Consider the following 21,525-nt stretch of genomic DNA (forward strand, 5'->3'; position numbering starts at 1 on the left):
GTATGCCTAGCAAGTAATCAGTACAGCTTTTAAAATGAAGTGTACCCAGTAACCATCTGTATTTATGCTTTTATAGTACAGTATGCTTTTTCATTTGAAGAAAAATTAGGAATACATTTTTTTTTTCTCTTGTGAAAAGTGTGAAACATGTTTCTCTTTACTTTCCTCCAGCATCTGAATAAAGCAGCAATACTGACACCGTACTTATGCTTGTCAAAACATATTCCTAAACGATTCCTTTATAGGTGGTATCTGGGTCCCCACGAGATTAGTGAGAATATCAGAGTTGTTTAAAATTATGCTGGAGGTGGTGTGGTATGGGGAGAACTATTGATGGACCCCTGTGTGGGATAGAGCATTTGATGCTACTTTACCATGCAGTGTACCGGTCATCTGCATCTACCGTTAAACTGCCATGCTTTTAAACGGCCGTGCGTTCCGTCTAGCACAAGTTTTTGTAAGAAGTTCAGTATAACAGCATAACCTTGCTATAATGTTAACCCCTTCACGACAAAGCCTGTACATGCTGCTGTTAAACACCTGCATCGCAGCTTTGCAGCATCCACGGAGGCCTCACAAGTGAGACTGGCTGTGGATCAAGGGAGGAAAGCCCTCCCCCTACAAAAAAATGGCAGCCGGCTAAAACAGAGCTTAGGAAGCGATCAGGAATGTGAGGCTAATGGTAGAATTAATGCATGGAAAGGGTTAAAATACCAGCATTTGAAATACCCTGGGCTGTGATTTTATGGGGTAAATTGCATAGGCCAGCTTCAAAGATACCCGAAATAGCACATGGGGAAGGATTACCGGATTTGGGGAAAAAATGGTTTTGAAATAGAAAAACGCTACTTGTAATTAGTGCCCAATAACTTTCAGAAACAATTTAAAAAACATAGGGTATTACTAGACTCAGGACAAATAGTAGAAGCTATTTAGCAGGTTTTTTCATTAGTTTTGGAAGATGAGTAAAAGATTTATTTAAATAAAAGTGAGGGTTTTTTTGTAGTAAATTAGATATGATAGAAATAATGATTTATAATGTGTGTGGGTGTACAAAATGAGAGAGAATAAAATTACAGCTAAACAGCAACACTGAAAAACGTTAAGAGCCTTTCTCCCAAAGTGTACTACGCAAAAGAAACAGTCTTGTCCTTAAGGGGTTAAATAACTGTGTTACCTTAACAGTGTTTACATTCTGAAACTAGAGCATCTGCTAATGATGCAGGTAATTGGCAGCCAGTTTCAGAACTCTTAAAAATCTACCTACACCTGTGATAAAATTCAATCTTCGGGAACTGGCCTCTGAAACCACTACCATGCTAGGTTTGCGAATGGCCTCAAAACTACATAATAAAGCATTCTCTGCTGTATCGTTCGCAGAATGTTGAAAATGAGCCACATTATCCAAGAAAACACTATTTTGCCTATTCTAGCCACCATATCCCCTCAAATAGCATCCCTTACTTACACACACTCTAGTATTACAATAGTCTACAACAACAAAGTATTGTGGTATTACATGTTCTCTCTCTCCCCACCTACTCTTTCTTAACTATACCTCTTCTCCTCTTGTCTTTCTTACCTCGTCTCTTTCCCATCTTATCTGTCCCTATTCTATTATCCCTCCACCTGCTCTCCCTCTCTTCATTTCGCCTCTCAGCCACACACAGAATCATAAAAAGTTATACTTTGTATAATGTAAAGCAAGTGTTAAGTATTGGGTTGAGCAACACACTGCTCCTCTGTTTATACCGTGCTCTGTTCCTCCCTGGTATATATACTCCACTAGATTGATCCACAGGTGAAGGAGCAATATCAACCAGGAGAACTCAGCTTGCTTTATGCGCTTCTGATCATTGCTCTGCTGCATAACACAACTGTGTTTGACCATTAGGCCACAAATGGATGACCAGACATTATCCTTCAGGATTTTCTAGTAGAGAGCAGAATTCATGGTTCCATCAATTATGGCAAGTCGCTCAGGTCCTGATGCAGGAAAGCAGTCCCGGACCATCACACTAACACCACCACCGTGTTTGAGCGTTGGTAAGATGTTTACATGGTAGAATGCTGTGTTACCATTACGACAGATGTAATTGTCCCCCTTTTGACTCATTAGTCCACCGAATATTATGCCAAATGTCTTGGGGCTCATCAAGATGTTTTTTTGGCAAATGTGAAACAAGCCTTTGTAGTCTTTTTAGTCAACAGTGGTTTCGCCTTGCATCCCATGGATGCCACTTTTGCAGTCTCTTTCTTATTGTGGAAATGTGAACACTGACCTTAACAGAGGAGACTGAGGCCTACAGTTCTTTATGTTAGCCTGGGTTCTTTTGTGGCCTGCGTGATGAGTTATCCATGTGCTCTTGGAGGAATTTTGGAAGGCCAACCACTCCTAGGAAGGTTCACCACTGTTCCAACTTTTCTTGATTTATAGATAATGGCTTGCCCCATGTTTCGCTGGAATCCCAGAGAAAAGGCTTTATAACCCTCCCCAGACTGAGTAATGTTCTCATCTGTTCTTGAATTTTGTTAGATTGCGGCATCATGTGCTGATTTTTTTTTTATATAGACATTTTAGCCTATTTTACTTTGCAAGACAAGTTCTGTTCAATCAATGCCAGGGCTTGCAGTAATCATGCCTGGGTCTAGTGAAATTAAACTCAAATGTCTAATTGGTTGATTTAGTAACTAAAATGCCAATTACCTTTCCACACAGGGCCAGTTAGGGTTGAATAGCCCTTTTCTTCCATAAATAAAATCATTGAAAAACTGCAATTTGTACCCTTTTTTGTTTACTTGGGGGATCTCTAGTATTAAAGTTAGTTTGATAATCAGACATTTAAGTGTGAGAAATATTCACAAAATAGAAGAAATCAGCAAGGGAGCAAATACTTTTACACAGAACGGTATACATCCTGAAAAAAGCAGCACTCTGTTCCATGATGTGGCATATAAAATCAGCATTAGATAAGATGGTTGCCAAGGAAATAAATTCTTACTTTTTCTTAACTTATTTTCCTTGCCATTTCTCTGGTAGCATGTTTCCTATGCTGCAAGGATAGAGCTACTCGACCCCCCCCCCTTACTAGAAGAACCCCCCTTACCCTCAGACTCCAAGAAACGACAAGGAAAATAAATTCAAGTATTCTGTTTCCACATTATTTCTGGTAGCATGCACTAGGAGACATAAAGTGCTTGTAGAATTAGGACAACTTCCAGGAGAAGGTTCCTTTAAAGCCTTTGCGTAAGATTCTTAATCATTAACACAATCCAACTGGCTGGCTCCTCCAGCCACATCCCCCAGTTGTGGCTGCTAAATCCTGACTGATCTGGCCGCAAGTGCAACAGCAATGCTCAAAAACTTCTCTACCATTCCCTTCTAGTTAACATCTCTGGGATCTAAAAATTGATTCTGAGTGCCCGAGTCACAGGAGAATCAATATTGCAGGCAGCACATAACTCCAGGAGCTCTCCTGCAAAGGGAAACAGTCTGGACACTCAACAGGGCTTACATTCATAGTTACATAGTACATAAGGTTGAAAAAAGAGACAGAAGCCCATAAAGTTTAACTCTTCCACCTAACCTTCCTACTCTTGATCCAAAAGGCGGCAAAAAACCCTAATTAAGCTACTTCGAATTCTGCCATCAGGTGGACAAATCCCTTCTTGACTCCAAGAGGCAATCTTATCTCTCCTTGGATCAAGAAGCTCTAAAATATTCATTCTATTCATAGCCCTGTGTGTCATGTCATACAAAAAAAAAAAATCCAGGCCCCTTTTGAAAGAATCCAATATATTTGATAACACCTCCTACCTTGGCAGTAAATTCCATACCTTTGTCCTCACTGTAAAAAAATCCCTTCCTTTGTCTATGGAATCTCTGCTCTTCCAGTCTTAGAGGGTGACCTTTTGTTTCTTTTACTGAACAGGTCACTGAAGAGCTCTTTATATTGGCCCTGTATATATGTATATAATGTTATCTCCCCTAAGATGACATATTTCCAGTGTATATCATTTTAACTTTTTTAGTCTCTCTTCATAGCTAGTATTTTCTAATCCCCTTATCAATTTTTTTAGCTCCACCTTTTCTAGTTCCTATAAAGTCCTTTTTAAGGACTGGTGCCCAGAATTGTACCGCATATTCAAGGCGAGGTCTTACCATCGACCTGTAAAGAGGCAAGATAATATCAATACATCTTTTTATGCATGCCAAAACCTTATTGGCCCTTGCACCTGCTTGCTGGCATTGCACACTGTCAAGTCTGTTGTCTACGATTATTCCTTCTCATTGGTAGTTTCCCCCAGGGATATTCCATTCAAAGTATAGGTTGCAGTTTTATTATTTTAACCATAATGCACAACTTTGCATCTATGTTGAACCTCATCTGCCCAACTCTGTCTAAAACCTCCTGCAAAGAAGAAACATCAAGATTAGTCTCAATTACCCTGCCTAATTTTGTGTCATCAGCAAAAACCGTGACATGGCTCTCAATGCAGCTTGGGAGATCATTTATAAACAAATTAAAAAGAGGACCCAGGACAGAACCTTGAGGCATCCCACTTAATACCTGCGTACAGGCTGAGAAACATCCATTCACAACCCTCTGCATTCTATCAGCCAATTTTTTATCCAAATACAGACATTTGCCCCTAAGCCCATTTCTGTAAATGTGTAGAGTAACTTTTTATGTGGAACCATATCAAACGCCTTAGCAACGTCCAGATAAGTCACATCTACAGCCACACACAGATCTATATTTTACCAACGTTATATAAATCAATAGGGACTACACAGATGACAGGAAACACCAGCAGTAGGCCTGCTGAGTTTTGTGTCCGGTAGAGTCTCCATATACGTATTTGTATATGTATTTTAGTCCACTTCCAAAAATTGTTCGTCCAAGTTTGAAAGCAGAGTTTACATGCATCAATTTAGGTACACACCCGCCATGTAAACAGAAGAGACAGGATTGAAGACTTACCCAGAATTTTGAGAAATGTGACTACCTGCACTACAATGGGTTAGAGTAAAACAAACCCGATAATTACATAAAAGCTAACCTTTTGTGTGGGGGAAAAAAAAAAAAAAACCCCACCTGGTTTCTACACAGAAAGCTACTGTACAAATATTAATATCCATTCACAGAAATTTTATTTTGATTAGTTAGTTCACAGATCTTTTTCTTTCAAAGGGCACCACCAATGGGTTTATATAAACTTGCTTTTATATGTATACCAAAATTAGTTTGCACACACATTTTGCCATGTCCCTTTGTATACCAAAAAGGTAATTTGAAGCTGAATGCAAAGCAGATTCATTGACATTGGAGAACAAGAGGTTGCAGGAATAAAGCCCCAAATATCCTTGGAACTGATGATCACTGACAAGTGGGTAGGACACATTCAAAACCTAACCTGCACATAAGGCCAAGTTATAGTTTCCCCACTTAGTGTCCATTTTTATAATGCAGCATTTTTTATTTTACCCTTCTCAGACTGAAGTATAATTTAGCAAGGTCAGCTTCCACAGAAACGGGCAATAAATACAAAAATAATGGAAATCAACTGATGGAAGGCGTTATCATTTAGGAGCAGAGGCAACATTAGGTCTTTAAAAATATACACAGATAATTATTTTTCTTTATGAACCCAAGGACGGTTGGGGAATTTTAAGTGCTCTAGCCAGAAGTTGTTACGACAATAGCGGATATTTCTGGGAATGAGTGCTATGTTAATCGCAAAAACAAAGATCCAAATGTGGTGTTCTTATTTCTGAAGCTCTTTCATGCGGTTAAGAGCACTGCCGGCCTGGAACCATTCAATCTGTGTCTCGTTGAAAGTGTGATTCAGCATTATGTTCTCTTGGCTGCCATTTTGATGAGTGATTACACATTTAAGGGGCTGTAGGATGAGAAGAAAAAAAAATTATGTTCTCTTGAGCAGTGCTGTTAATAGCAATTGTAAGTTTTCATTCAGAAAAAAAAACACTTTTACACTGGGGATAATCTAAAATGGTGGTCAAGATGACCTAGTCTCTTCAGGACAAGAAAAGAATGAGCACTGAAGAGGAACCAACTAAAACACTGCCTCCACATGTGCAAGAACCTAGACAGAGCCAGTTCTCCAAACTCTGGTTACAAAAATCAAACTTAGGTTGTGGCCATAACCCATATTACAGACTGAGACTAATTATCTTTGTTGTTACCTTTCCTGGTGCAAGGTCCTTCAGTCCAACAATTGAAATCTTGTCCTCGGGATGAATCTTATCATAGTCGGCTGGATCAGAAAATGTGAGAGGCAGAAGTCCCTGCTTCTTCAGATTTGTTTCTGAAAGTTAAAGTAATCCGTTTGAAAATGTTCTTAAATGTTCTTATATTCAGAGTATTGATTTATAATGAGTTTAACTTACTGTTGCTGATAGCAATTAAATTATACAATTTAGCGCATTAGTAAAACACTGTTTAGATTATAAGTGGCCCTGACTTCCTGTCCAGTCCACCTAATGATTTTTTTTTTGGTTAAACCCACCAACACACACAACTAAAGAACTATCCATATTAAAGTACTCTAAGTAATTTAATGTACACAAAAAAAGGTCACAGGGCCTCTTGCATATATTGAAGAGCAGATAGTGAACTCCAGCTAAATCTCTGGCATAACATTTTCAGGATTATGCATCTGGCTTCAAAAATCAAAGTTTCCTATGCTGCAATTAGCTGCTCACCATGAATTCTAGCAAAGCTCTTTGTGATGATTGCTCTGCCCCCTAAATGCCGTGGTTCCAACGCTGCGTGTTCTCTGCTTGATCCCTCCCCGTAGTTCTCATCTCCAATCACCACCCATTTAAGTCCATGTGCCTGGGAAGGGGGGGGGGGGGTTGGGGAGACATACACTAGTCATTTTCTTCATAAAAAGTAAAGAATCAAAATCTATATAAAAAAACAAAAAAAAAAAACTGTCAAATTGGTAGTACTGTCCATGTCCGTATAGAATTACCTTGTAATAGCGAGCAGTGTCTGGCACAGCTCCATACTCCTGTGTCATGCAATTCTTCACACAATTAGCTTTCTCATTCTCTATGTTGATGGCGCCAATGAGAAGGTTGTTTGAAATGTTATCCAAGTGTCCCCTGAACTTCAGCCAGGGACCAGCTGCAGAGATGTGGTCAGTTGTACACTTTCCCTTGACCTATAATAAAGAATTGTGTTATATCGTTGCTGAACTTACCCAAGAAAAGTATAAAATGCAAAGAAACTTTAAAGTTACATTTTTAACTTGGACTATCTACATATTCTATTTTTGCTACACATGAGCATCACATAAAACAATTTGCATATCATTACCTTTATGAGAATCTGCATGTTCTCCAGGTCCTTTCCATCCCACTTATCGAAAGGTTCCAGTAACTGCAGGCGTTGACTGGAGGGATTGACTTCCACTGCCTGGCTGCTCCCTTTTTTGGGTGGGTACTGGTAGGTATCTTGGCCAGGGTCAAAGCTCTGCAGATTGGGATAAAGGTAAATCAAAGATGCTTGTGTTCAGTGTAATCCATCTTTTGGAAAAAAAAAAGATGTATATTTTAATTATAGAACTACAGTGTTAACATAGCATGGTTCACCGATTTGGTAATCCGTGAGAAACAGGACATTGATATTACCAGTTACATATCCATGTAAATTAAACGCATACATGTAAAAAGCCAAAGTAAGTGTGTGTATACATGCACACACCGACAGTACGGCACAAAAGTTTTAGGCAGGTATGGAAAAATATTGTAAAGTTATATTTGGGGTGACCACCCTTGTAAAACAAATTCTTCAATGTACACTTACACAAAATAAGGGATTTTGCAGGCATATAGTTAGGAGTATGACTAAGCAATTATATGAAACAGTTGCTAATAATGACAAATATGTAGGCTGAAACTATTAACTGAAGGTCATATATATGTCAAGGTCATATATATATGTGAAAAAGTATTAAATACAGATTCTGTAAATGCCATAAAATGCAAACTATTTACAGTGGTCAATTGTTCAAATGTCAAAAGGATCTGATGAAAGTTAAGAGTGAATAATAGTTACTGATTTGGGCAGCTCATCAGCATCTGGAGGCTCCAGCTTGAATTTTTGACCATCTGCACCAGTGAGAAAATCCTTCTCTGGGTCAAACTTCAAGGTTCCAGCAATTGATAAGGCCGTGACAATCTGTTTTTTTTTTTTTTTTTTTTAATTATGAAGAAAAAAAAATCCTATTAGATCCATTTCTAGTCCAACTTCCCCCAGTCCCGGCCAAAATATAGACTCCTGCAGTAAAAATGCAGCATAAGCCTATAACCAGTGTATAAGGAAATTAAACATTGTTATACAGACTACTCCCACAGCTTGCAGTTATTAATCAAATATTTCATCAATACCTCAGGTGATGTGACAAAGGCATGAGTCTCTGGGTTGGCATCATTCCTCCCCGTGAAGTTCCTGTTATAGGACGTAACAATTGTGTTCTTCTCGCCCTTTTTAATATCCTTCCTACAAGAGATTGGGTAGTGTTGCAAAGGTAACTTTAACCATTTTCTTATTTAATGTACCCATGCACACATATATAATTGACACATTTTAAACTACATACTGCTGATTACCCGCAAAGATAAAAATCGAAATATATTAACTAGTTTGAAAACACCCGATACAGACTTGCATTTACATGGAAATAGTAGAAGCACACCGCTTTGTGCTACAAGAATGTCATACCAGGACTGTGGACTTAATAGTGCTCATGGGTTTGGAATAGAGCTGAAACAACTAATTGATAAAAATCGATACTGAAAATCGTTGACAACGATTTTCATTATCGATTAGTCGAATCGATTATACAAAGTTTTTTTCAGAGCAAATGCTCTGAAAAACTCCTCTCCTTATATAATCCGACCTCAAACAGAGATCGGATTATAACACTAGAATCCAGATCCCCCGCAACGCTGCAGGGGACCTGGATTCCCCTCAGTCGGCCGGTGGGTGTCTGTGCGATGCGCACAGACAACTTCCGCCTCTCCCCTCTACTTCATACACCCCTCTGACTCCTCCCCCTCCCATACATCACTCTGCCTCTCTCCCGACTCCCTGGTGCTTTGTGAACCTCCGTTGCTGACAGGCACTTTCACTGCAGCTTCATAGAAGCCTCAGCGTAAGTGAAGGGCAGTAACGGAGGCTGTCTGCGCAGACCCCTACTGGCTGACAGAGAATCATCCTCTCTGTCAGCCGGTGGGGGTCTGCATCGCACAGACAGCCTCCGTTACTGCCCTTCACTTACGCCTCCTGGCTCCTCCCCCTCCCCCTAAATTGTACGTTTTTTATTACATTATTTTAAATTTAAAAAAAATTGCATTTTTTTTATCCGATTAATCGAAAAAATAAATCGGCCAACTAATCGATTATTAAAATAATCGTTAGTTGCAGCCCTAGTTTGGAATGACAAAACAGAATAATTATCACTGCTGAAATCTAGCAACACCCCCCCCCCCTCAGAGTATAAAAATACTGAAATAGAACAAAAAGGTTGATTACACTTTATTTCTCCCTTTTATGTTGCTCTTGGCAAGTCTGCTTTCCTGTTCATACTATGTGTGATCATAAGCAAGGATATAACAGCAGGGTTCACACTACAGTGATGGATCCTGGATGTAGTCAGGTAGAGAAAGCCTGAACTTCCATTCAGGAACTATGGTGCTGTGACACCAAGTGCCATTATAGAACAGAGATCACATGCATCCCTAGCAATAGTAGCCCACGCCAGATGTATTTTAGAATGAGTGGTTAGTAAAATCAAGTGTACCTGTCCCACTGTCCAATGCAAGGTCCACAGGCGTTTGCAAGTACAACACCTCCCACATCACGCAGAACTGCTGACTGTCAAAAAGAAGAGGTTAACATCCTGAAAGGGCATTTTCTTCCTCTGGTGTGTCAGTTTGACAATACTTCTAATTCTAATCTTCCAGTCCTATGTGTATAATACTTATCGCTTATTAAGTGCAAGCACAGTGTAGATTGAACCGTGATGTAGAGCCCTGTGCGCGACTGCTTTTTTAATCCTGCTCCCGGTGATTTTTGGCCCAATGCTGCCCGCTCCCGCAATGTGTGTGCCACTCCCGCCACATTTGTGGCCAATCCCGCCCGCCTCCTTACCTGAAGTGCCCTTGAGTTGCTCCCTCACAGCGTCTCTTCTCTTGCTCCGCCCAGGAACAAGGCGGAGTCACGGGAAGTGACGTCACATCACGTGACTCCGTTTTGTTCCTGGGTGGAGCAAGAGAGGAGACACTGTAAGGGAGCAGCGAGAAGGCAGCCTTGCGGGACTGTACGGGATTATCGAGACCCGCAGGTACAGTGTCTGACTGCCCGTTCCCACCCACAATCCCAGCAAGACCGCCCGCAAGTTTTTTGGCACGGGACCCGCCTCCCAATGCAATCCTCTACTGTGTAGTTTCCATAAAATATATATATATATATTATAATTCAAATTACCATCTGGTAATTTCACACAATACTCACATAACCATCTCTCTCTATGGTGGCACGGATTTGTTCAGATCCTGGGGTAATGGTAAATAGAGACTTGCATTTGAGACCATGTGCCAGAGCCTGTTTGGCCACAGCTGCAGCTCGTCCCATATCTTCATAACTTGAATTAGTGCAGCTTCCAATGAGACCTAGGAGGAAGTAAATGGATCTTACTTACCCTGGAAGTGGTTCTTACATGTGCTAAACATTCTTAAATGTTTTGCTATGATATAAAATGCCATTGCTATTCCCTTAGAAATTCCTGAACAAACTTACCAACTCTGATATCCAGAGGCCAGCCCTTTTGTTCTGCAATGGCTCCTACCTCTGACACTGGGTTAGCAAGATCAGGAGTAAACGGACCATTGATGTGTGGTTTCAGCTGTTACGAGACATGAAAGTTGATGAGAGAGGAAAAAAAAAAACATCCTAGGACACTAACCGATTAAAACCATGTTAAATCAAATACATCGTTGTTCAGGTTTTTGGGGGTTGGTGTAAAGTACTACATTTCAAAGCTCGGTACGCTTTTCAGAACCTGCTTTATGTACGCCAATTAGCATGGCTTTCTTAACCGGCATAACTAAGCTAAGAAAGTCATTTTCTGGTTTCTTAGAGAGGATGAAAGGAAAAAAAAAAAAAAAAAAAGTGCATAGGACACACCCACAACTGAAATTAGTTTAACATAACCATGCTTACACACACTTTTCCCCAATATATGTAATTTAACAGAAAATGCACTAGTAGGTCAATCAACAGAACAGGTCTACTTTATGGAAACCTGCATGGCTAATAACCGCCAGCTAATTATTAGGAGACCCAACTTACTAATATTCATGTAAAATTGTATGTTCCACCGCCTTAATAGAGAAAAAAAAATAAAAATAAAGAAGATTTAACCAAAGAGACTCACCTCATCAAGGTTAATTTCAATCACCTGATCGTATTCACACCCCTCGTCAGGTACCAAGTTACTTTTGAACTCATCTGCCAGAGATGCAATCTCTGAAACATGAAATAAAAGTCATTTTGGACAAGGGGAAGACAAATGTGAAATTTAAACTATTTTAGCAAAACAACCAGATGTAAATTGGAACAAAATATTGCTATGCAGTTTACCTAATTAGGCTAATCTTACATTCGGTCTAACAAAAGGAGAACTTTTTTTCTAAGAGGCCAAAATAAGAATTTGATATTTTGATCAACATAAGATGACCAGGTACATACTGAAGTAGCAAAACATTCTACCACTTGAGCAGTACAAGTCGAGGCAACAAAAAAGCCCAAAAACATTATGAACAAAAATAAGGTTAGCGGCTGCAGAGTGCCGAACAGCGAGGTTACACCCATACTCCAATCCTTTGGCTAATAAGCAGCTACAGGGCAAAGTTAATTTATTCTTTTGGCACACAAACATTTGAAAGTGCTTAACTACCTGGCACTGACATTAATGCAAATGTAAAATGTTATGCAGAATACAATTTCGGAGTATCGTTACACAACTTTAATAATGTGTATCTGATTGATTTTTTTTTTTTTATCTCCCATATAAAAGCATCATAAACTTTAAGGACACTGAGGGGACAATGTTTTTAAAGCTCAATGCCACTGCAATATAGAGTGGAGTCAAGTGACATTTGTTCATAGAATGAGAGGAACAAAACATTTTCATTCATAATAAAATAGCAATTTCTTCAGTTAGCTACTGAAAGTGTATTGTTGAAAGAGCCAGTGCAGGAGAATAATCTTGTCTATGCAAATGAAGTTTACTTTGTGTACTTAAGAGCAGGCTAGAATATACAACACATTCATAATAAAAAAAAAAAAAAAAAAAAAGAAGTTGATTCACATCATACAAGAGACTGCAAATACCTGCTCGCCCAGTCTTCTCTAGGTATTTTTTCATGCGCTGCCCATATGGGAACACTGAGGTTGTGGCTCCAATTTCAGCTCCCATGTTACAGATGGTGGCCATTCCTGTGCAGGAGATAGAGTCCACCCCGGGTCCAGTATACTCTACAATGGCTCCTGTGCCACCCTTTACTGTCAAGATTCCCGCCACTTTCAGTATGACATCTTTAGGGGAAGTCCAGCCAGACAACTTGCCCGTCAACTTCACACCAATTACCTAAATATAAAGATATACAAGTCAACCCGTATGTCACATGTTAATGCAGGGAGGTACTTTAGACAGAAAAGTTACCATGAAGTACAATGCTGCAAAAAAGGTATTTGCCCGTTGCAGATTTTTGCTCATGTCACACTTAAAATATTTCATGTCATCCAACTAATTTTAATATAAGAAAAAGGCAGTGTGAGAGTAAGCACAAAATGCAGCCTTTAAATGATTGAATTTATTCAAGGTACAGAACAAATGTGAAGACGCAATTCCCTACCCAAACCTAACAGCTTGCTGAGGCACCCTTGGTGGCAGAAACTGCATAATTTTTTCGTCAATCCACAGAATATTATCCCAAAAAGTCTTGGGCATCATCAAGAAGGTTTTTAGCTTATGTGAGCTTTAGTCAGCAGTAGCTTTCGCCTAGCTCCCTGTGCTATTATCGTCGTCTCTTTCTTATTGTGGCATGAGGAACACCTACTGACATGAGGCACATTAGAGTTCTTTACATGTTACCCAGGAGGTCACAAAAGGACCTGGACTGAGTTGTTGATGCGCTAACTTTATCTATGGATTGTATTTTAGATCTTTAGAAATTTAAGAACAGATGAGAAACAAAGTCATTAATGTCTGTGTGGTAAACACAGACATTAATGACTTTGTTTCTCATCTGTTCTTAAATTTCTAAGGATCTAAAATCGTGTGCTGCTTTGAGACCATTTAGCAAGACTGGTTCTATTTAGATTAAACAGAACTGGAAGTATTCTTGCCAAGGCGTGTCTAGTGAATTGAACCAAATTAACAATTACATTTGACTAATTGGTTGATTGAGCTGAGGCAGCATTTACTTTTCACATGTAGCCATTTAAAATTGGATAGCATTTTTCCTTCTATACATGAAATCATTAACAAGCAAAAAAAAAAATGGATCAAGTCCCACAGGTGTTTTGAATGGATAAAGCAATGGTTGAGTGGCTGGAGATAAAAGGTTGTATTTAATAATGTATATTCAGAGAAAAGTTACTAGCTTGGTACCTCAGGGATCAGTATTGGTAGTATAGCATTTTTATTAGCGATGTTACAAAGGTTTTAGTGGTTGGGTATGTCTTTCTCCAGACATTACAAAAAGGTCTTCAACAGGTTAGATATTTCTAGTGGAACAAACCAAATGATTTAAGTAAATTAGAAGACCGGTCTAAAGCGTGGTAGCTACAGTTTGACGATAAGTGTAAAAATCCCAAGGCAGAATATAGCTTTTGGAAGCCAAGGTACTTGAGAGAAATTTCTGACGACTTAAAGGTAAGCAGGCAATGCAATAAAGCGAGGAGTGTGCGGGATTGTATTCTAGAGGCATTAGTAGCAGAAATAGAGTCTTCAGTAATCAGTTCTAGAGATCACATCTACAGAAAGATATTGACATATTGAAGAGGGTTCAGGGCTACTAAAATGGTAAGTGGTTTGCAGGATAAAAAGTCTAAGGAATCTCAATATGTACAGCTTAGAGGAAAGAGATGGGATGTAATAGAAAACCTTTAACTACAGGAACATATAGTACACGAGAAACGTTTATTTCAAAGGATACGCATTATAAAAAAGAGGTCATAATCTAAGAGGGTAGGGGGCAATGCAAGGGAGTTTTACATTACTAAGAGGTGAATGGAACAGCACCCCATTAAAAGTGGTAGAGATCAACATGCTGAGGGAACTTAAATGTGCATTAGTATGGGCTTAAAGCTATGCTGACAAGACTGATTAAGTCTTTACAGCAGGAAAAACATGGCAGACTGGAGGTACAAAATTGTTCTTATCTGCCATCACATTTTTTGTTTCTACCTTAGGTACTCACCTTTGGGCATTTAAGCTCCCAAGGTATTCCAGCCATAACATCTACAGCATCAGCTCCACCCACACCAATGCAGATACCTCCCAAACCTCCTCCATTGGGAGTGTGAGAGTCCGTACCGATCAGAAGAACTCCAGGGTAGGCATAGTTCTCTAGAATGATCTAACATTGAGAGAAATGTGTATTATGAATGGTTGCCTTAAAAATACATCATTAGTATGATCATCAACAGGAAGCATATGGCACCTACGTCTTGTTTATACATTGAAAACAAAACCACATCAGTATTGAGGGGGTAAACAAATCTACCCAAAACAATATTCAATCCTCATGTGAGGCTTTATAAGTGCAATTCTGACAGTTCTGCAAAGGACTACAAGCAAAATGAATCACCTAGGCATGCCAAGACCAAAAAGGAGACACTGCTACTAGAGTTATGTTTAGCATGATCAAGTTACTCACTAAAGTGTGACCTTGAGCGACTTAGAAACTGCTAATAAATCACATGAACGTGATCCTTTGCCTTATGGAGTTTGTAGGACAATATATATACAGAGTTATATGTAAAAAGTTGCAGTTGACGGTCATGGTACCAGTGTATCTTTGCAGTACCATGTATGTCTTTTACATGTCTTTTAATAAACTGAACTGTAAAAAAAAAAAAAAAGTTCCAGTTAAGCAAAGTTTGAAAATGTCTCGCCATAGTATCCAACTGAACAGCCTAATCTGCGTGAACATTCAACGAAGACACAGCTTTTCAGTCTTTGCACAAAGAAACTCTACGTACGAAACGCTGGTATAAAGTGGTCAAAAGAGTCAGAACAGCTTTTTAACGATACTAAATAGTGCCTTCCAACTATAGCTTTCATAAACCTGTAGCTTCCATATTGTAATAGCAACATAGGCATCAGAGTATAGACATATTTTCAAACCATAGACAATTAAGCACTGCTGGAACCATCTGTAAATCTGTCCATCTGTCAGTCTCACCTGATGGATAATGCCGGAGCCTGGTTTCCAGAAACCAACACCATACTTGGCAGCAGCCGTAGCCAAGAAGTCATACACTTCTTTGTTTGTATCCTGAAGTGGAAGACAAAAGGAGAACTAGGTCTAAACTATGTTCATGAAATAAAACCATTGTTTTAAAATAAAATCATGATTTCTGCATTTTCTATGAACATGGGAGAGAATATATATATATATATATATATATATATATATATATATATATATATATATATATATATATATATATATATATACATACATATATATACATACACACACACACACACAATACATAAAATCTCCCTTTTTCCTACTGGTAGAATGTCACTGGACTATTCTACACATGCCCTTTTATTTACCAAAAGAAAATAGAACATCAGCTTTATATATAAATATCAATTGAAACAAACAAAGCAATAATTTTAAGGCAAGACTAACTTAGAATAAAAACAGAGCAAGTTACAAAAGAAAAACTATCTAACGCTAGATATCCATATCAGTTATGCACACACAGTACAATATTGATGTATATATATATATTGCACAGACAAGTCTTTACAGTCCAAACCATTTTGGGGGCAATATTAAAAATATGATGCCGGTGCCAAATTTAAAAATTTGTCTTATTGCCACATTAATCTACAGAGTATCCTTGTCAAATGAAGAATTAAATGGTTTGTGGTAGTCACAAAGCCTTTTTTAAAAGAAAAACAAAAAACAAAACCAGAATCATTTTATACACAACTCTATTCCCAGGTTCTCTTCAAGATGATGTTAACACTCTGGTAAAGGTAAACTTTAGAAGCAGACTTTACATTGTGGAGCTAAGCATTATTTACAAAAGGTGTACATATGGCCCCAGGAAAGTCACTCCTGTCCACACAGCATACCTTAGCTCTCTTGAGATCCTTTTCACCTCCGAGCTGGGCCTCAATCAGGTGATCACAGTGGATGGTGGAAGGCACCGCTACCTTGGGTAGCCCACTGCTAATGAATTGCAACATGGCCATTTGGGCAGTTGCATCTTGCATGGCCACCCGGTCAGGCCGTAGACGCAGATAGGCTTTACCACGAACTATCTCTTGCTTGACTGGGTCATCAAGGTGACCGTAGACTATTTTCTCAGATAACGTGAGAGGACGGTCCAAGCTGGGATAACAAGGGAGAACAGAAAGAAAACAAGCTGATATATACAGTGAATGACCACAAACAATGTTCCCTTTTTGGGGATTTGGACCTGCTCAGGTACTGTCCAAACTCAACAGTTCTTCAAACATTTCTAGGGCTCACATTTGCACTTAATTTCTCTCCAATTCTTTTTCATTATTTATCAAATTTTTTCAAATTTAATGGCTTAAGCTCTTACCGCTTCTGTACAATCTTGATGTTTTTCTCCAGTTTTTCATAGCTGACATATTCGTTGGGCTCAAAGTGACTCATAGATACCTTCGCTCTCTGGCACAGAGCAGCAGAAACATGGTATCTGCGGGCTCCATGGCCTAGTGCGTGCTACAAACAAAAAAAGCCTGTCATTTGTGAACTACAGACAACACATACAATAATTATCTAGAAGAACACGCACATAAAGAGCACATTTACCGGCAATGACCGCTTACGTGCAAAACAAGCCTCGTATGTGGTAAAGTGGCATCAATCCCGGAAGGACAATGTTTCTGGCAGCTGACTAGTGACACAAATAAAGTTGCCTTTTTACTCCACTGCTTCTGTCGTATTCTCATGGCCATTTTTTCTCTACCCCTCCCCCATACCCTAAACATTCATCTCACTTTGACCCAAACTGAGACCATCTTTGAATAATGCACCTGACTGGTCTGTTTCTCTTGAACTATACACATCCACAAATATTACAAGTAAGATGTACTGTTTAACCAGTTGCACTATATTGTTGTGAATATATTAGGGCTGAAACAACGAATCGATAAAATCGATAATAATCGATAACGGAAATCGTTGTCGACGATTTCCGTTATCGATTAATCGAGTGATCGATTCGTTGTTGGAGCACTCGGCTCCTTTTACTTACCTCCGCGAGCGTTCCCCGCTTCTGCTACACGCTCTGCAGTCTCCGCCTTCTAGCTACGTGACGGATGTGACGCGTTCCGGAGGTAAGTATTCTTCATGTCTATGTGCACAGATCGCACAGAGCCACTCGCACAGAGCGAATCGCTCTGTGCGAATGGAGCCACTCGCACAGAGCGGTTCGCTCTGTGCGAGTGGCTCCATTCGCACAGAGCGGTTCGCTCTGTGCGAGTGGCTCCATTCGCACAGAGCGGTTCGCTCTGTGCGAGTGGCTCCATTCGCACAGAGCGGTTCGCGGGGGTGGGGGTCCACGGTGGGGTGGGGGTGGGGTTTCAGGGGATGCAGGGTGTGAGTGTGGGTGCAGGGCAGAGTGGGGGTGGGGGTGCAGGGCAGAGTGGGGGTGGGGGGTGCAGGGCAGGAGACTGGGTGCAGGGCAGAGTGGGGGTGGGGATGCAGGGTGTGAGTGTGGGTGCAGGGCAGAGTGGGAGACTGGGTGCAGGGCAGAGTGGGGGTGGGGATGCAGGGCAGGGTGTGAGTGTGGGTGCAGGGCAGAGTGGGTGCAGGGCAGAGTGTGAGTGTGAGTGTGGGGGCTGGGTGCAGGGCAGAGTTGGAGACTGGGTGCAGGGGCACAGTGCAAAGTGCTGGGTGCAAAGTGCCAGTGCTGGGTACAAAGTGCCAGGGCTGGCTGCAAAGTGCCAGGGCTGGGTGCAAAGTGCAAAGTGCTGAGTGCTGTGTACAAAGTGCTTGCTGGGTGCAAAGTGCCAGGGCTGGGGCAAAGTGCTGGGTGCAAAGTGCCAGGGCTGGGGCAAAGTGCTGGATACAAAGTGCTGGGTGCAAAGTGCTGAGTGCAAAGTGCTGAGTGCTGAGTGCAAAGTGCTGAGTGCTGAGTGCAAAGTGCTGAGTGCTGAGTGCAAAGTGCTGAGTGCAAAGTGCCAGGGCTGGGTGCAAAGTGCCAGGGCTGGGTGCAAAGTGCCAGGGCTGGGTGCAAAGTGCCAGGGCTGGGTGCAAAGTGCCAGGGCTGGGTGCAAAGTGCCAGGGCTGGGTGCAAAGTGCCAGGGCTGGGGCAAAGTTTCTTGAACAGTAATAGTCCACCTCTTTTCAGAATGTTTGGGGTTATTTTGTTTCATAAATATTGTGTTTGGGTTCTTGTACTTTGAAAATATTGTTTTTTATTACATCATAACAAAATAAGAATGTTAATGTAAATTTTAAGTTGTTTTTTAACATCCAGTTCATTAAATTATTTTAAATAAACGAAAAATTTGCATATTGTTTTTTTTTATCCGATTAATCGATTAATCGAAAAAATAATCGGCCAACTAATCGATTATTAAAATAATCGTTAGTTGCAGCCCTAGAATATATTCACCATAATGCTAATTGGGCATCAGTTACAATAGCTTTTGATAAAGCACAACATTTTGGCCAGTACAATAGACATCTTTCTGGGAGAAATTTAATTTTCCTTTATAAAGATTGCTATTCTTGTCTGCACGCTTTCAGGAAACTTTTACAAGCATTGTTTTCCTCGTGATGTTGGTTGTTTCCATCTAGAAAGCTTTTTAGAATAAGGAAAACATGGCTGGGTTTGAGGGTTCACCAAAACCATTAAAAATATGTCCTAAATGTAATTGTGGCTCTTTCCCCATGGCCTACACAGTGGCAACTCAAACATTTGCTGTTCTGTATGCTAATCATGACAATATTCATTAGAGATTCACAATCCCCAAGACAGCCATAAGTTTGTTATAGTGGTATGCTTAACCCCGTCATAACATACATTATTATGTCCTCAGAAGCCCTAGGTGTCCGACGACATAATAGTTTGTCTTATGCAGTTTGCACCAGAGGGGACATTTCCCAGCCAGTATACAGGAGATCAGGGTGTCAGGCTGAGGTCTCCCCTATCAACAGGAGCTAGCTTCCTGTTCACTGATCTAATGTAACAGCACTCACATCAATTACATGTGAAGCAGATAATGCATCTTCTGTCAGCGATGTCAGTCCTGGCACTGCCATAAACAAACTAAAAATGTTTCCAAAAGGTCTGTCCAGACCCTCCAGAGAATTTTGATGAGCTCCCACTGCAGATTGATCATAGGTACAGGGATCAGCAACATATGGCAATGGAACACTGCTTGCTTATCACTCTGGCCAGCAACAGTCATAATCAAGGTAAAAACAAAAATTCTAAAAATATTTAAAAAGTAATTAGAAATAAAATAAGACTAGAGGTGTTAAAAGCAGGTTGAATGAATTCTAGGTAGGTGGTGCAGCCAAATTAAATCTTTACAAAAAAAAAAAACAATCGGGTATCATATCCAGTATAAGATGTATTACATACTACAAAAAAACCCACAGAAATCATAGAAAAAAAACAGTATTTACTTATTCCGTGCCTATATTACAGTGACTTAACTAATAAAAATTGACGAGATATTTTACCATTTTATAAGTCAAATCCCTTTTCCATTAAGTACTGTATTTGCATGTACATTAATTTGCACCCGGTGATGTCAGGGACAGTAAACCGCCCCTTTTCCCGGTGCAGCCTTTGGCATGCATGGCAGCGTTACTCCACCTTTACCAAACTTTCACTTGAAGAAAACTCCAACAAAGCTTCATTCAGATTCATTAAAGGATCAGCATTATTTAAACTTGATTAGATAGCAGCTGTGGAATTGCTCTGATCCATACAAAATTTGGAATAGTGACCTATTTCGCACTTAAAACTGCACTGCAGAGCCAACTAATCCAGGTGATCTTTACCAATGGGACATATGCAAGGGATCAAGTTATTTTCCCAGAATATTTTCTTACAGTCTGAATAAACCATAGTGTGTTACAGGTTACCAGGTTAAGGTGATGATGGAATGTGATGTGTCATACAACATATGTGGTGTTATGACTGTATATTTAAATGCAGAAACATTGCGCAGCAATAAACGGCATGGTGTAAGATATTAGGGACAGTAAATGGATGCACTAAATGCAGCAGGTAAACAGTTAATACTGATATCTAGTGATCAATTAATCTCACATGAGTAAGAATTAGTCAGACATGAAATATATCACCATTCCCAGATGTATACAGAATAACCTGCAAAATGCAGCACTGACCATCAAACACCATTTCAGAAACACGATTTTAATATCCATAGGAGGATATGAAGAAAATTATTCGGAGACTGAAGCTGCCCCCACAGATTCTGAGGTCACCTTGAGGGTCACCTTGAACTCAAACTGTAGCGGCAATAAAGAGCATCCTTACAAATAAGCCCTCGTTTTATAAGACAGGCATAATGTACAGCGCGGGAGAAGTTATATAGCTCTGTTACCATGGAGACGAAAGCCGGGTCACCCGTCAGGGACACACCGACCTCGTGATAACGAAGTATGACACACAAACGACATATCCCAAAGACAACACACACCAAACGTACGGGCCTATAACACGCATCACCCGACACTACATTTAAATTGAAAGGTGCTTCCTCGAGCTTTAATTTTCGCTCTACACTCACCTGTAACCGGCTAGCTAGGAGACTGTAGGACACCATTTTGCTCACTGACAAAGATGAGGTCACATGACCATGACGTCACGACAAGGCTTCTTATAGATGCTAGAATGGGCGGGGTCCCTGAGAAAAATTTTAGTGCGTAACGAAGTCCTGACAGGGAGCGAACGAAAGGATACGTTGTGGAATTGTAAACGAACATCAGCATAGTTTATAGTCTAGAATAAAATGCATATTTAGTTTACATAAAAATGTTAGCGTAATTATGCACTAGTTACGCAATACATAATAAAAAAACATTTACGTTTGACTAGATATGTTTACCCACCGGAAAGGATTTCGTGGCGCGTGACTGTTGAGTGATTTTACCAGGTGAAGGTGACTAGAGGAGTAATGTGACAGAACTTGGATAGATGTACTGCGGGTCACTCGTAGCAC

The 21,525-nt window shown here is 40.0% G+C and overlaps 1 protein-coding gene across 1 annotated transcript; it reads right to left on the minus strand.

Annotated features, from left to right (window-relative positions):
- Positions 1-5,136: 5,136 nt before the first annotated feature.
- Positions 5,137-21,181, minus strand: ACO2 (aconitase 2). Its single transcript, XM_053469957.1, has 17 exons — positions 21,094-21,181; positions 16,896-17,038; positions 16,420-16,678; positions 15,509-15,601; positions 14,522-14,680; positions 12,429-12,684; positions 11,470-11,561; positions 10,833-10,938; positions 10,548-10,705; positions 9,835-9,908; positions 8,420-8,531; positions 8,088-8,210; positions 7,347-7,502; positions 7,000-7,191; positions 6,728-6,860; positions 6,209-6,330; positions 5,137-5,904 (listed from the first exon to the last, which is right to left on the minus strand). Exons 1-17 carry the CDS (start codon positions 21,127-21,129, stop codon positions 5,770-5,772), a joined length of 2,349 nt encoding a protein of 782 aa, XP_053325932.1. The 5' UTR covers positions 21,130-21,181; the 3' UTR covers positions 5,137-5,769.
- Positions 21,182-21,525: the final 344 nt, after the last annotated feature.

This window comes from Spea bombifrons, chromosome 6 (genome assembly GCF_027358695.1).
Source record: "Spea bombifrons isolate aSpeBom1 chromosome 6, aSpeBom1.2.pri, whole genome shotgun sequence".
In the NCBI taxonomy this organism is placed as follows: Eukaryota; Metazoa; Chordata; class Amphibia; order Anura; family Pelobatidae; genus Spea; species Spea bombifrons.